Source organism: Hyalella azteca, unplaced genomic scaffold (genome assembly GCF_000764305.2).
Source record: "Hyalella azteca isolate HAZT.00-mixed unplaced genomic scaffold, Hazt_2.0.2 contig9044, whole genome shotgun sequence".
Classification (NCBI taxonomy): Eukaryota; Metazoa; Arthropoda; class Malacostraca; order Amphipoda; family Hyalellidae; genus Hyalella; species Hyalella azteca.
The window spans coordinates 409,634-422,027 of NW_025939124.1; the positions used below are offsets into that span (position 1 = coordinate 409,634).

The 12,394-nt window shown below is 38.6% G+C and overlaps 1 protein-coding gene across 1 annotated transcript; it reads left to right on the forward strand.

Moving 5' to 3' along the window:
• Positions 1-474: 474 nt before the first annotated feature.
• Positions 475-12,394, forward strand: LOC108665170 (xylosyl- and glucuronyltransferase LARGE1-like). Its single transcript, XM_018151898.1, has 18 exons — positions 475-478; positions 964-1,122; positions 1,541-1,694; positions 2,132-2,288; positions 2,985-3,180; positions 3,492-3,706; positions 4,129-4,214; positions 4,681-4,828; positions 5,353-5,454; positions 5,928-6,092; positions 6,191-6,629; positions 6,985-7,109; positions 7,573-7,734; positions 8,161-8,267; positions 8,878-8,950; positions 9,333-9,425; positions 10,450-10,580; positions 10,840-12,394. Exons 1-18 carry the CDS (start codon positions 475-477, stop codon positions 10,907-10,909), a joined length of 2,586 nt encoding a protein of 861 aa, XP_018007387.1. The 3' UTR covers positions 10,910-12,394.

Here is a 12,394-nt window from a genome sequence, read left to right on the forward strand (position 1 = left end):
CAATATGATAATTGATATGTGATAACTGACAAGTGTTATGAACCAAACCCTTTTGAAGTTTTTGTACCCACATATCAAAATCTCAGACTCTCAGTCACTGAGTCAGTGTCTGTGTGATTGTTTCACACTGTCAGTCTGTCACAGCTCACAGCACAGACAACTGAGACAAGTGGCAAAGCAGAGGCCAGAGAGTTTTTTAGCCTTTAAGCTATCCCTCAAGGCTCAAGTTCATTTTGAGTCCTATAAGTAGACCAGAAAGGTATTATGAATACCAGCAATAATAGTCCAGCAAGACCAGCATCAATCTTTGGTACATATTACATAAGAAGTTGGTTTAAATCTTGAGTAAATCAGGACTCAGGTACTACTAATTAGAAATGAAATGATTAAAAAAATCTTTGGTTTGTCACTATGATTACTAGGTATGCACATGCAGAGTCATAGTGTCATACTGTCATAAGTGCCATTTGTACTATGAGTGACTTTGTGAAGGATGAGACATCAGACATCCAAGAAACCAATTGCAAAAATAACACAATAACAAAACCTGCTTTATTTGGCAAGGGATTCTATAAAAGCAAACCCAACACACACTAACCCTCTTGGCTCTTGAGTTGGACAAAATAAATATCAAAATTGTAAAATTCTATTTAACTGGTCTTGTATCGTCAATGTCATGTATTAGAATGCCATTTAATTATTAAGTTTTATTAATAATAGGATAGGAGATGATTCATCTGTTGGTCCTTCAAAGCAGCTTAAGTCAATACTTAGCATTTACTGCATTTACATAGTGGCTCATCACTAAAAACAGCACTGTATAATACTAGTCAGATTCCGAACTTCATTTATACTTCCTAACTTCAGTTTCATTATAATACCTACATATTTTGATACTTGTTCACATGTCAAGACTTATTCTCATAAACAAAATTGAATTTCTTCCAGAGATGCCATGAATAGTTCTTGTGTGCAGGCCTCAAAAGTTTTCCATCATTGGTCGTCATCGAGATCGTGTGTTGAGTGTGAGATTCGTCCACACTCGACGATGGTGCTGTGGACTGTTGGCTGGCATCCTGTTAGGTGCCATATTTGCACTACTTATTATTGATCATCTTGATGGTAAGGAATACAATATTTTACAATATGACAGCTGATGTCTTTGCACTGTTGATCATGAAAATAGAAAAAACATAATCAGTATAAATTTGATAAAAGCTAAACACTTGAATACTACAACTGATAGCAGCTCATGATAAGCAAGCATCATAGCTTGAGTTTACATGCCAGTTTTCTGGTTGTATAGTTATACACAGTTTGCATAAACCTTTTCATCCCATTAGAATGATGAACTGATATATATATACCCTGCCAGTCTCATTTTCCCTGCTTCTCTTTACCAAGTATCCTCAAAATGTTATGATAATAATCAATAGGTTACTTTTTTCCATCATCCTTGACAATTTAAAATTGATTTTCTTTCCAGAAAATTGTCTCATAGTTCCTTTTTCTCTATCATTGAAATTTTCTCAAATTTCAGGTTATCATGACCCAAGTAGTTTGCTTGGATTCAGTCCAAGGGAAGTGAGACTCGTAGGGCGCTTGAGGGAAAGTGAGCAGCAGGTGCAGCTGCTGCGCAAGCATCTCTTGGTCTCTCAGTCTGAGCTTTTAAATGCATGGAGCACATCTGCAAGGTAATGTACATTCATTTATGAAAATTTCTTAGCACATCATTTGAAGATTTTTCTTTTCTAGATTTTTAACCTGCTATGCATTGATTTAATAAAAATTCACATAACCAATAACTATACCTATACATAGCTTTAGGCTTGAGGCAAATTTTTTTCATACACATGAATAAGTTTTGAACATGAGATTTTACTGCTTGTGGAAATTTCTATGATATCAGTCTATCATATCATTTAAAAAAAAAGTTATGTATCAAACAAAATTAAATTTATTTATAAATTTACATTTTTTGAATGAGGCATTTGATGAGAACTCAAAATTAAAACTAATCCCAATTTAGCCGATCAATATTTTCTGACTTGGAAGGAAATCTGGGGGTGTTTTGCCTCATCTTTTTTCATGTGTTGAACACATTCTGTAATGAAATATCTCTACATTTAAGGGAGCAACAAGACGATGATGTGAGTGCTGCAGTCTTGGAAGAAGCTTCTTCTTTTGATGTGACGAGTGATACATTGAGAACCAAACTTCATCCTAATGGAGGCAAAGGAAGAAGAAGAAATAATTTGGATGCCCTGGGTGTCCCTTGCAAAGATAATGTATTACTTTTCCCATTCTGTGTGTTTTTTTTAGATCTTATTTATGCCAGATTTCACTGATTTGTACAATATCAATTGTACACCTGTTGTAGTGACTTTACAAATGCTCAAGCTTAGAGCTGAGTTTGATGGTATATCCTTCAAGTATTTCCATACCAGACACGATGGTATATACTTCAATTTGCTCCATACCAGACACGATGGTATATCCTTCAATTTTTTCCATACCAGACACGATGGTATATACTTCAATCTGTTCCATACCAGACATGATGGTATATACTTCAATTTGTTCCATACCAGACATGATGGTATATACTTCAATTTGTTCCAAACCAGACGTGATGTTATATACTTCAATTTGTTCCATACCAGACATGATTGTATATACTTCAATTTGTTCTGTACCAGACACGGTTGTATATACTTCAATGTGTTCCATACCAGACACTTATGAGACTTATTTTTATAACTCATTATGTAATTTAGTAAATATTCAAGGATGAGGTGATGAAGAAAATGTTTTGTTGTGTTCAAGTTAACTGATTGAATAAATTGAATGAAATCTGGCAACTTTTATGATGTTATGTTTTTGTGAAATTTCTCATTAAATTCATTTCTAAATGTTTATTTGGCTTTAAGAATTATATACCTAAGTGATAACTGATTAGCTAAAACTTTGTTTTAAATTTGCAGAAAGGAATTGTAAGCAAGTGCAAAGTCCTTCACATAGCAATTGTGTGTGCTGGATACAACTCATCACGCTCAGTGGTGACTCTGCTGAAAAGTGTGCTCTTCTTCCGCCGAAATCCCCTGCACTTTCACTTCATTGTTGACGATAAAGCACGTGTTGTGCTGCACACTCTGCTATCATCCTGGAATATTCCTCACGGTAGCTGTATAACTAATTATATTCAAGTTATTATAAGTAATCATTGAACTCAAGCTTAAATAGGGCTTTATATCCTCAAAAATGCATTTACCTTTTGCTACAACTGCAGTGTAACTAAATCTTGTAAGTGGAGACAAAATCATTATTCCATCAGTTGAACATTTTTTATTATATTTTGCACCTAGAATTCTGACAACAAAAGTAGTCCAATATCATGTGGCTAACTCATTTTTACTGTGTATTAGATTATACATGTGCTTTTGAAGAATGATGACGAAATTATCTATTCTGAAAACAGTACTCCTTTTCAGTGTCAGTGAGTTTCCACGACATCGTCCCCCTAACGGACCTCATATCCTGGGTACCCAACAAGCACTACTCTGCGCTGTATGGCCTTGTTAAGCTCACTCTCAACAAAGCTTTGCCGCGGTCCCTGGATAAGGTCATTGTTCTTGATACGGACATCACTGTTGCCACGGATATTGCTCAACTTTGGAGCTACTTTGCCAAGCTCAAGCCGCAACAGGTCTGTTGTGCCTCATTTAGAACCCGCATTAATTTTCTTTGCAGTGAGCATTACCATGCTCATTGCAAAGAAATTGCTTTGAACCCCCTTTTCTCTAGCAATGAACATTCCCATTGATATTTATCCTTATTCAATCTGTGAATATTGTCAACCAGCTATTCTTAAACCATACAACCATTGCAAATATTGAAAGGGATTTATTTAAAAATAATATACAGTTTTCAGGTCGGTCACTCGTAAGTCATCATTCCGGGAATTTTGCAATGATGTCAATAGGTATTAAACTTCATGTAACTCCTATTATGTAACTATTAAACTTCATGGTTGTTTTTTTTTTTTTGTCATTTAGAACTAAACTGCATACCCAACTTAGATATTGTTTTATTTGATGACATGGCAGTTTAACTGAGGGTTTTTATCAGCTGTTTGGTCTGGGGGAGAATCAGAGCGACTGGTATCTTGGCAAGCTGTGGAAGTCACACCGACCATGGCCTGCTGTTGGAAGAGGGTGAGCTTAAATCTTATTTAGGTCTTCATCCTTAAAGCCAACAACATTTTCTATGTATTCCATTTTGATATCTGTTAAACCTGTTTTTTTTATTCTTGCCAGATAAATACAAATCCTCATAAACGAGTTCAATTATTTTTGTGTGCTATAGTAGTTTTTAATCAAAAATTATTTGCAAAATGAACAATTATTTCAATATACCTATCTATAATGTGCTTTAAATCGTGCATAGAATGAAAAAATGACTTGAATATTTAGAGTTACTCTATAGACTGCCTCCTTATGTGCCAAGGATATGATTACATCAGGTGATACAGGTACAAAACGCATGTGATGTTAGTGCCATAAAATGATGCATTGAGAGGTAGTACCATACTCACCATATTGCAGTGATACAGGTACAACACTGGCGTGATGTACCTGCAGTGATGCATAGAGAGGTAGTACCATACTCATCATATTGCAGGTACAACACTGGCGTGATGCTGGTGCGGCTAGGGGCGCTGCGGGCCAGCAACTGGACGCAGATGTGGCGGCTGGCAGCGGAGCGTCACCTCACTACGCTGCTCGCCACGCAGCTTGCTGACCAGGATATTATCAACGCCGTAATCAAGGTTTATGCTTCAATATCTTACTGTTTTTCACCAATGCAGTGGAAATAGTTATATACTGAATTAGTTTTTTTATATCTGCTCCTTATTTATTTGATACAAGTAATTTTTGGATTCTAGATTCATCTTTTTAATCTGTTTATTCTCCTGTTTTTTTTCGCTTAATCACTTGTTTGTGCATTGCAAACTTCTGATGTGAATTTCTTTTGTAAATTAAGTACGGTATGGTTGAAGCATTTACTGTATATTCGTCAAAGATTTAACGCTTCCTTTCAAGATGTGATGTATAGATTAGAAAAACGTTGGGCTGCAGTATCAGAGAAATTGAAGTCTGATTTAGACAAACGATTTCTTACGTCTAATGGCCATTATTTTTCAACAGGTAATCTCTCTTTATACCATCTGCCGACGTCTGTAATGCCTAATTTTGCTTTATTTAGTTGGGACAGATTATATATTACATGACTTTGTGTGAAATCTCTTGCACCCTGCCATCGCTCAACTCTGTTTATTAAAATTGTTATTAGGAGCATCCTGAAATAGCGTACAAGTTGCCGTGCCAGTGGAACGTTCAGCTGTCGGACAACACGCGCTCGGAGACCTGCTATCTCGAGGTCGCCGATATCAAAGTTAGTGATCATTTCTACCTGACTGATATTTAAGTCCGTTTACCAGTTCCCTCTGTCTTAATCGTTTCTATTTTTCTGTTGAGATTCTACTAAGTTTTATAACATCTGAATTTTCTATCATGTATTTTTTATCAAACAATTCTGTATTCATGATTCATTTTTCAGTAACTTCACATTTATTATCAATACTAATCAAACAAGTGTTTCATGGCTTGATATATATGATATTTCGAGAAGTCAAGCACCATTGGCAAATGAAGTCCCGTTTTTTTTTCTTGCTTGCTCAAAGTGCAATTTGAAGCGTAACTATCAATGCCTGTCATGCATGTTTTTGATTTGCTGCTTGTTACTGATTTGCGGCATGTTACTGATTTGCTGCTTGTTGCTTACTTGATCTTGTTACTGATTTGCTGCTTGTTACTGATTCGCTGCTTGTTACTGATTTGCTGCTTGTTTGCTCACTGCTGCTGCAGGCTATCCACTGGAACTCTCCGCAGAAGCTCAAAGTTCGCAACAAACACATCGAGTTTTTCCGGAGCCTGCATCTGACCTTCCTCGAGTATGACGGCAACCTCTTGAGGCGGGAGCTATTCGGCTGCAACGCCACCGCCGGCAAGGCCTCACAATTGCAAGTTCAGGTGGCCTATTTTATCTTTACAGATATAATGAATTTTTGGCTTTACAACATTCTTGGGACTAGTTAGTGAATATTTTCAGCTCTGATGCATTTTTTCAGCTGAGCGAAGACGACGACGAATGCTACGAGTTTCACCGCGCACGCCGCACCAACTATCGCACGCATATCTTCTTCGTTGCGCCGCGTACGCCTGATCCGGCAGCGCTGCCTCCTGCGTCGTCTCGACGGAGTCATGGCGGCAGTGATGGCCGTGCTCGCGAAGATGCAGGGCACGGCCGTGGCATGATAAATGGTTTCGGGGACCTCGATGGTAACGTTGGACGTGGCATCGGCGACGACGACGGTAAAGATCGACGTGACAGTAGCATTCACGACGGCAAAGATGGCCTTGACATCGGCGACCACGACAGCCAGGATGAGCATGGCGGCGGTGAAGGAGAAAATGATGCGCCACAGCAGACTGTGGACGTGACGCTCGTGGCGACTTTGTCCATGGATAGACTGCAGATGGTAGAGCAGCTGCTGATGCATTGGGCTGGTAAGTTTAGTGTATACACACTGAACATAATTTTCATAAATAAATTGTCTCTATCAATAGACACACAGTTGAAATTGTATTCCGAATTTTTGCATTTATTTCAATTTGTTGAAAGATTTGTAGCCCTCTCAAGGCTCCTGCTGTTACCTACCGCTGTTAACCAAACGTATCACAAGGAGTTGTGCTGAGAAAAACTGCAATGTCAATATTCAGAACAACCATGTCACAACCAAGTGTTGGAAAATCTAAAATAGATGGCTTATTACGTATATAAAAAAACTCATTGCACACAACACATGGTTAGGAGCTGAGTGCCCGTGTGGCGCGGAAGTGATGATGCAGATCCTATGTGCAGGTCCCGCGAGCCTGACGCTGTATTTATCAGACGCGGAGGCGCAGCAGTTCCTGGCCTACACTCAGACTTCGGAAATTATCGCTGGGCGCTCCAACGTCGCATACCACGTCGTCTATAAAGAAGGAGTGAGGCTCTCGTGTGCTAATTTTCTTTTTAAATAATATCGTCCTAGTTTTAGGTACCATCAACAGAATAGGTAGTTATGTCTTTACCAAAGCAGTGCATCTTCTGCTGTGAGTTTGATGCACTTATTTTTTGTGTTAAAGTATATTGTGATTACCCAATTTGGAGTTGGAGGTAGCGGCCCGTGGAGGTAGCGGCTTTCCTAGCCACCCTCCCTGCCTTCGCCCGCCTCCCACCTCTTCCGGTTCCGGCCCCCCGCCCGCCACCAGAGCCTCCCCCCCCCCCGGCGTGCGTGACGGTCGAAACCAACAACAACAACAACCCAATTTGGGTCTGGGCCTCAAGTTGTTTCATACGAATGCAGTTTTACAGCCAAACTGCTACTCAGGCCTACAAGTGAACTCTCTAGAAATAATCCAGGCCTTTCCCTGTTGAAGGTATCCTTAATATCTTTTGTATGGACAGAACTTCTACCCGGTGAACTTCCTCCGGAACGTGGCAATGCAGCAGGTGGAGACGCCCTTTGTGTTCCTCACCGACATCGACTTCCTGCCCATGTTTGATCTGCACGCACACCTCGGCCGTTCCCTGGCCGCTCTACAGGCCACGCAAGGCTTCCACAAAACGGTGTGTCTTGGCAGTGTTTCTCACTGGCAAATACTAACATTATAAATATATTATGGCTATACTGGGAACTTGCAGCTTCGAAAAAGGTTCATAAATAATTGTTCCCTTTTGAAATCTATATAAAATATTTTTTTCTGGTTCGAATCTATTGCAATGTACATTTCTGCATACCGTAGGTATATACTGAGTTGTTCAGGTTCAACAACCACATGAGACATCTTGTTGATATTTTTTTGATAAATTAACTGATACTTTAATTCGCGGTGATATACTTGAACTGATGTTTACTGTTTTTTGAAACATGTTCTAACTATCCAAATTATTTTTGGAGGAAAGGGTTGATTTTCAACAAGGCTTCATAATTTCAGTAAAACTAGCTGTTGATTTTGTTGTATTGTGAGTGACGGGAAAACTGGTATTGTTCAGGCATACGTAGTGCCGGCTTTTGAGACGCAACGCTACCGCCTCACCTTCCCCCGTAGTAAAGCCGAACTACTCCACGGACTGGATATGGGGGAGCTCTTCACCTTCAGGTGTGTGGTGTGGGGAGAGCTCTTCACCTTCAGGTGTGTGGTGTGGGGAGCTTTTCACCTTCAGGTGTGTGGTGTGGGGAGCTTTTCACCTTCAGGTGTGTGGTGTGGGGAGCTCTTCACCTCCAGGTGTGTGGTGTGGGGAGCTCTTCACCTTCAGGAGAGTGTGTGGTGTGTGGGAAATTGTCACGGCTGGGCCCTTTCACCTAATTTCATTACCTATATGCATTTGAACATAAGCTTTGTACATTATATCTTATACGAAAAATTGCATTACAAAAACATAATGTATAAAACCACTTCCATTTAAGTTTATTGCTGGCATTATAAAAGGTTTCCTTTTTCTTGTATCTATAATAAAATAGTGCGATTGCTTATAACTCGATACTAGCTCACAATGCTTCTTTTTTATTAGCGTTATTTCTTATAAGCTGATTGCCCTACAAACGTATCATCCGTGGTAATATTTTGATCTGAGTATATATCTATATATATCATGTGTGTTCCTCGCCAGGTCATAACGCAATAAAGGGGGGACATTTGTTATTATTTCTGTAAGCAAAGCAATAGTTTTAATGTCTGCAAAGGAGATAATAAAGTTGTTGGTGCCCAGGTACCACATCTGGACCAAAGGTCACGCGCCTACCAACTTCGCCAAGTGGAGAACCGCCACAACGCCGTACCGGGTGAGCTGGCCTCACGTTCCCCTTACAACGTCGGCTCTGTTGCCGACATCGAAATTTATATTTTGTAATTAATATAATTATGCCGGAATTAGACTAATCCTAGCGTTAATATCTGCTTTTAAAACGTTTATGCAAAAGCCATCTAAAAATCCATGTGATGTTAATTGTCCGTGTTCTGTAGAGTCTGTATGTATTTTTATTCATTCTATTTCTGTTGTACCATTTGTTTATTATTTATTGCGTTTTATCGCTATTATTAAATCGATAGATATGAAGCCTTTCACCACTATCTCATGATTTTAGTCAGTGAGATATGAGCGTCGCATAATGTTACACATGAAATTTTATATTCTGTTACTAATAATTCTTTGCTTCATTAAAGGTACAATGGGAAGAGGACTTCGAGCCGTACATCGTAGTGCACAAGGACGTTCCACTGTACGACACTCGCTTCGTGGGATTTGGTTGGAATAAAGTATGTTTTTACCACGTTTTTCTTGGCTCGCTTTCGTGTCCGTCTGTCTGTCTGTTTGTGATGATCAAATCTTGCAATCGATATTTCACCAACTTTCCCGCTAGCTAGCGCTCTGAAACTTTTAGGGAAGCTCAGCTCCCGATGACAATACAATAATCAATAATTTGTTGCACGTTTCCAGGCGTATTTATTCAATGAAATGTCGACCGAGAAATTGTGGACGCAATACGGGAACAACAATGTATCCCCTCGAATACATTTTTCTACAGAACTTCGAAAAGAATTTTCTTTCGTGCATTTGCGTGGCAAACTGAAATAAAATGAATATTATGTAGGATGGCTGACCTTTGTGCTGTAGTTATAAACTCTAAAACTCACAAGCAGGGGTTGGGAACCTTTAATGCACGTCATCCTCGAGAGGATATTTGTGTTTAGACTGCGTATATCGATGATACGCAGCGTATCATCGATACGTACGTCAAGTCAAGTAAATTGGCTCGCAACAACGTTTTTCATGTGTAGCAACGGACTAAAAAGGAGAAAATAAAATACTTAAAAAAAATTTTAAAACCACGTTTTTCTTGTGGACTAAAAAGTAGAAAATAAATTATTGCTCGCCCCAAAAAACGTGGGTCGGGCTGTACGTTCACCATCAAATTTCCAAAATTCGTGTGTTGTGTGCTTTTCGCTTTAACCATAAATCTGCCCGACACACGTTTTTTGGGGCGAGCCATAATTTATTTTCTACTTTTTAGTCCACAAGAAAAACGTGTTTTTAAAAAAGTTTTTTTAGGTAATTTATTTTCTACTTTTTAGTCCACAAGAAAAACGTGGTTTTTTAAAAAGGTTTTTTAAAGTACGCATTTTTTTGTGATTGTAAACTACCACCTTATATTACGTGTAGCTTATCGTGTTGCTGGTGCCCCACATCATGTTGCATTTATAACACATCATGTTGCAGGTGTAACACATCGTGTTGCAGGTGTTCCACACCATGTTGCAGGTATAACACATCGTGTTGCAGGTGTCCCACATCATGGAGTTGCACGTGCTGGGCTACGAGTTCCTGGTGTTGCCCAACGCCTTCATAATCCACACTCCGCACGCGCCCAGCTTCGACATCGCCAAGTTCAGGACCTCACCTCAGTACAAGTTGTAAGTTTACTTCATTGGAAGGAAGTTTCCTTCTTTTGAATATGTTACGGGTTCTTGTATATGACGTATACATGTATGCTTATGAATACATTATGCGTAAAACGAATTTGATCCAATTATAACGCTGGCCCCCTAAAGAGGATTTCAGCGATCCGAATGAAGAATGATTTTTTTACCCTACTAGCATAAAGTTCTTTTCGCAATCACTGCTTATAAGTTGTTCCTGAGAATCCTTATCATGGACGATCTTGTTTTTCAGCTGCGTGAAGGTGCTTAAGAAGGAGTTCATGGAGAGCTTGAGCCGCAAGTATGGCAACGCCGAGTCCTGAATACAATTTTGCTGTTTCTTTTGATAAGATGGTAATCATGCAATAGACGGCAGCAAATGGCTACAATTAAACTTTTATATATGGTTTAATTTACATGCATTTCCGATGTTCTATTCAATTTTTAGGCTCAAACAATGTTGAGATTATGGTTAGTCTGCATACGATCCACTTCCGCCGTTGCTAATATTTTTGCAAGAGAAAAATATTTCCTTACGGCTTACACATGAGACATTCAGCATCGAAGTTGATCATCACATGCAACTGTTATCATATATTTGACTTGATATTATATGTACTTCGTGCAGTTACTGTCTATTTAGAATTTATTTTGAACAAATTAGTGATAAGCTTGTATCTGATACACCTGTTAAGAGTGATGTGGAATATTGCAAAGTTTCTTCTACGGCCTCTGTTGTGTTTTAGCCGAGCTACGATCCTAAAGTATATCCGGGGGGGGGGGATGTGCATTTTTATTAGTTGTTTACTCTCTAATTAGTGTTATCACAAAAATACTTGTATCTCACAATGAATTAAATACTCGATGCTGGTGTGTGCAATTGGACTGAAGCTTTCAGTACAAGGTCTGTGTTGAAAGTAATATTATTGTATTTTAATTTATTCAAGTTATCGAAGGAAACAATAATGTTTGGAACCAGCGAATTGGTGCGCCCCAGAGGGGATCTCTGGGCCCACGGGCTGGTGAAATCCCTGAGCGTTCAAACTATTAAAAAGTGTAAAAATGTTTTTAATTGTACGTATTTTAGCACGTTTTATTTTATTTGTTTCCTGATAATTATTGAGGAAGTTCTTATTCAGAGTCGAATGCTGCAGGTCATCAGTATGGTTGTTTGCCCTGCCAGCCTGTTACGGAATAACTTACCCTGATCGTATGTGTGTCTTTGTAAAGTGTTGAGAGTTCAGCAAAAATTTGTCATTACCTGCTGCAACAGAAGAAATCAATAAAGAGACGTTAATCCTTGCTCGGATTTTTATTTTTAAATTTGTTTTCTCATTTATTTATACTTTATAATTATTTTTTTTGTGATTTCTATACGCCCCAAAGCGAGTTACGAGCGCATCAATAGTACATGACTATTTACATTGCAGTTAGTATGAATATGTCCTTCTGTGTATACACATATGTAATTTGAACCAATATTGCTGATGCGTCAATAATTGCTTCTGGTCAATTTTGACGAACATTTCATAGAATAACATTGTTTACCCCGGGGTGTAAGTATCGTCATTATAATTTATTGAATCTCCATATATTTTCTAGATATATGTAATTTATATTGTTTTATTCCTATCAATGTGTACCCTTTACATTTCATTTCTAGAACTATTATTACTCACACACCGCACACATTATGACTGTTGCTTTCTTCTTATGAATCCGTGCTGTTTTTTCATCTTCACTTGTGACGCCTCTGGGCTTCCTTGCAATTTGACGTTTTTTCTTCCTGAAGTAAATTATGACTTTAA